This window comes from Adiantum capillus-veneris, chromosome 26 (genome assembly GCF_014529385.1).
Source record: "Adiantum capillus-veneris isolate H3 chromosome 26, ASM1452938v2, whole genome shotgun sequence".
NCBI classification, from domain to species: domain Eukaryota; kingdom Viridiplantae; phylum Streptophyta; class Polypodiopsida; order Polypodiales; family Pteridaceae; genus Adiantum; species Adiantum capillus-veneris.
The window spans coordinates 107,914,477-107,918,209 of record NC_140956.1 but is presented as its reverse complement, the minus strand read 5'-3'; the positions used below and the strand labels follow the sequence as shown (position 1 = coordinate 107,918,209).

General features: G+C 44.8%; 1 protein-coding gene across 1 annotated transcript; it reads right to left on the bottom strand.

Moving 5' to 3' along the window:
• Window positions 1–360: 360 nt before the first annotated feature.
• LOC147423968 (histone-lysine N-methyltransferase family member SUVH9-like) lies at window positions 361–2,819 on the bottom strand. Its single transcript, XM_086501943.1, has one exon. It carries the CDS (start codon window positions 2,747–2,749, stop codon window positions 482–484), a length of 2,268 nt encoding a protein of 755 aa, XP_086358069.1. The 5' UTR covers window positions 2,750–2,819; the 3' UTR covers window positions 361–481.
• Between the last annotated feature and the right edge of the window lie 914 nt (window positions 2,820–3,733).

Here is a 3,733-nt window from a genome sequence, read left to right as displayed (position 1 = left end):
TTCACTCTATCAATCAAGTTCAAACAAATCCACCATAAACATCACAGAGTGCTTCGCCTCCACATTGCAAATCCACCTGTTGGCTAAGTTCAAACAAATCCACCACAAAGATCACAGAGTGCAATGTCAAATCGGCAGCATCCTTCATAAACATTACAGACAACCTTCCATTTTCAGCTAGAGCAGCTACACTCTATCAATCAAGTTCAAACAAATCCACCACAAAGATCACAGAGTGCAATGCTTCGCCTCTGCATGGCAAACTTTCAACGTAGTATTGAAGTATTGATTTACCTGAGTCGAAGCAGCTGGTGTTGAGCTTAACAGACCTTTATGGACATTCCAAAAACACTCTTAGTAGCCTCAGAAAAGTCTTTTCATGTATTTAGTATATGCTATATAAATTACAAATCAAAAAGATTTTTGAGGTACAACATTGTCGAGTGGGAAGTATAATACCCTGGTAAGTTTAAACTGTTTTTCACTCATAAAATTTCCCTTTACAATTTTCTGATTTGCATAGGCATTGCTTTCCTGGCACATCAAAAATAGAATCAGACCCATAATTTCGTGTTAGCTCCTTAAAAGGAGGAATGTTATCCATAGCAAAGAGCATAAGATGAGGTCGCTTTGTATCTTGATGATCCCTCAGAACAGATTGAACCAAAATATTTGGAGAACAACTGTGGTTGATAAATCGTGATACATTGCCAATGTGGCTCGAGTCAACAATAAAATCTGTCAACGAAGTACCAGCAGTAGCACTCGAGGACTGGGTATTCAGAAGATTCGACGCATCTCCCCAAGAAGGACTGACTTTAGGAAATCTACCAGCATCTAAAACATAGTCTCTGGTGAGCGGAAGCTGTGTCGATTGGATGAGCTTTCCGGTGAACTCACAGATGAAACTCCCTGCGGGAATGGTGTCCCATGACCTCAAACCCCACCCTCTGTCCCCTGTCCTAAACACTTCCAAACGGAACTTTAATGCTTTCTGGGTTGACCTGTTTCGACAGCTGAAAGAGCACTGACAATTGCTACCGCATTCATATATAACGCTTCTTTCTTTCACTAAAATTCCATTGTTTAGATACGCAAACGCATGCCCATTTTTCGAAAAGCAAGAACAAGCTTGAGTTGCATTGCAAGCACCTGTGCAATTGCATCCTTGGGGAGCTCCGTATTGCTCATAATTAGCCCCTTGTGGATACTGCAAGCTAGTAGCATACTCAAAGGGAGAAGGTCCCTTGAGGTCATCAACAGTGTTCACCAAACAAACAGGCATACCTTCTCTTCCACCAGCAACATCTGCTAGCAACAATCCCTCTCTGGTATTGGGTTTGTACTTCAACGTATTAGACAATTTTAAGGCCGCCGATCCAAGATTAGGTTGACCGGGTAACCTGCACAGTTTGTACTTGTACTCTTCAAACCCAAACTTGCCTTTCTCAGACCAACACTGTTCCACCTTGTAGAGGCCGTCGTATGTATAGGTTTTACCGGATGGACTGGCACTATCTTTGATGCCTCTTGTCACTCTCACAGGAACTTCATGCTTCATGCTGTTTTCTAATGCTAGATTTCCCCTTTCTAGCTTCTGATCTTCAATAGATTTACCATCTTGTGCGCTTTTGCCACCTTGGCCCGTATAAACAAGCTCCTCCCCGGTATCCATGGCATCATATCCTCCTGAAGAGATAATGCTTGTCGCAACGGGAACTTTGTACTCGCTTTCTTTTGTTGTTAGATACTCAATACCCCCTTGAATAGGGCCATGCATTCCAACACAGCATAATTCCATTCGAAAGTAAAACTGATCACCAACTTCTACACCCGGAACAGGGCCAACAAATTTCTTGCTGCGATTTACCGTAAGGCCGTTAATCTGAATGATGCTGCCAGCCTGCAAGTCTGGTCTACTGCCTTTGCTGGCATCCTTTCCTTTGCTCTCTTCTTCCAGCAATAAATTGTGACGCAAGGCATCGTACAATCTGAGTGTCTTGATTACCGCTTCATGAGGAGAGACAGAAATTGATGCTCCTATAGCTCTAGCCTTTATGGCCCGTCGGTTTGGAGATTTTGATTCTCTGTTCCTCTTTTTCTGGTTAGATTGCTGAAATGTGGGGGCTTTTCTGCCTATTTCTAGCTTCTCGTTGCTTGACATGTTCATCTTCTGAATCCTCTTCTTATGATTCGTATTAGTGCTTACCATCTGCTGCTGATCACTCAAGAAGTCCATTTTCTCACATGGAGCAGTCCTTGGGATGTCCACCTTCTCACTTTCAGAAGCAATCGGTTTTTCCCAGGTATTGCTTGCTTCTTCTGTCTTGTTGGCATGCTCTTCAATACAAGGGGGACAATTCGAGTCCCCATGATTTACTGAGAGACTACAGCCATCTCCTGCATTTCCAGGGCCCCATTCTGCTTGTTCACGACCAGCTTTCTGTGCTTCCGAGCTAAATCTGGCCCTCAAATTGCTAAATGTTGCACTTGCAGGAGAAAAGTTTTCACTCGCCATGCCATTTTCTGCATGTGAGGCTTGAGACGCAGGAGGAGGAGGGGTGCTGCTACGTCCTTCTCCATTGTGCCTGAAGATGTCGGGGCGGAAACCCTGAAAGACAAAGAAAGGATCGAAGGCTTGGGGCAAGTATGGAAGTACCCCTGGAGGCGCCACAACGCGCAGTGGGGGTACAAACAGCACCGCATTCTGGCGTTGGGTAGTACTTGGGAAGGCTGCTGGAAGCTCCATGGGAGCACGTTGAAAACTCTTTCAGTTGCACATAGCCCAGTAAGAATCTGAAGAGGGTAACTTTTAACGACTTAAGACGAGAAGAAGAAGAGAAGAGTATTTTAACGTCGTAGGAAACTATCCTAAACGACGAGGGAGGAGAGGGGGAGGGGGGGGAAGAAGAAAAAGAGAATTTTAACGTCTTAGGAAACTATCCCAAGAGATGCTAGGGTGGAGGAGAGGTGCCCAAATTTGGAAGCCAGATTGAACCCTAGAACATGCAACAAAATTGAGATTTGACACCATAAGCATGGAGTCCATGTGTTTCATCTACACTTGAATTTGATGATGTGCCAAGGTCATAAGGGGGTGGTTTCAAATTAAAGGCTTTTGCTAATCCTTTGTAAAAAAGTATGGTGGGTGAAGGGTTATACTCTACCCCCTAGCACTTGCCTAGTGTGGACCAATTAGAAGGAAATGAGGAATCTCGAGAGAGGTCCCACCTCACTCATGGAGGGCTCCGTGTTTTTGATAGTGACACTGCAAGTCACGAGTGGTAATAGAGACACCTTTTATTGCTAGTGTGCCCACAGTTCACGTCCACTTCATCTCTTGTCGCACTCTTCACTATTGACATCGCTTGCCATAGCCTACCTTTACCTGCCTATGTGCGCCACTACTCCCCATACGTACCATGTTTGAGCGTCGTTGGCTTTGCCTAGACCATTCTCTCTGCCACCAGCACCACAGAAAATTATATGCCACCTATAGCATTTGATGAAGGCATGGTAGGTTTGATATCGTTCCACTCATAGCTTCTCGCCCATGTGAACGACAAGCCTACGCTCTTTGCGGATGCTCTCTTTGCAGGAGTGTCTTGGGGACCATCTAAGTTATGCAAGAAGAATGCTCAGAAAAGACGTTGGTGGGAATCCTCACCATCAGCCAATGCACAAACCTTGAGCTGCTCTAGCTATTGACGAATTGGGTGGCATCGCTTCTTCT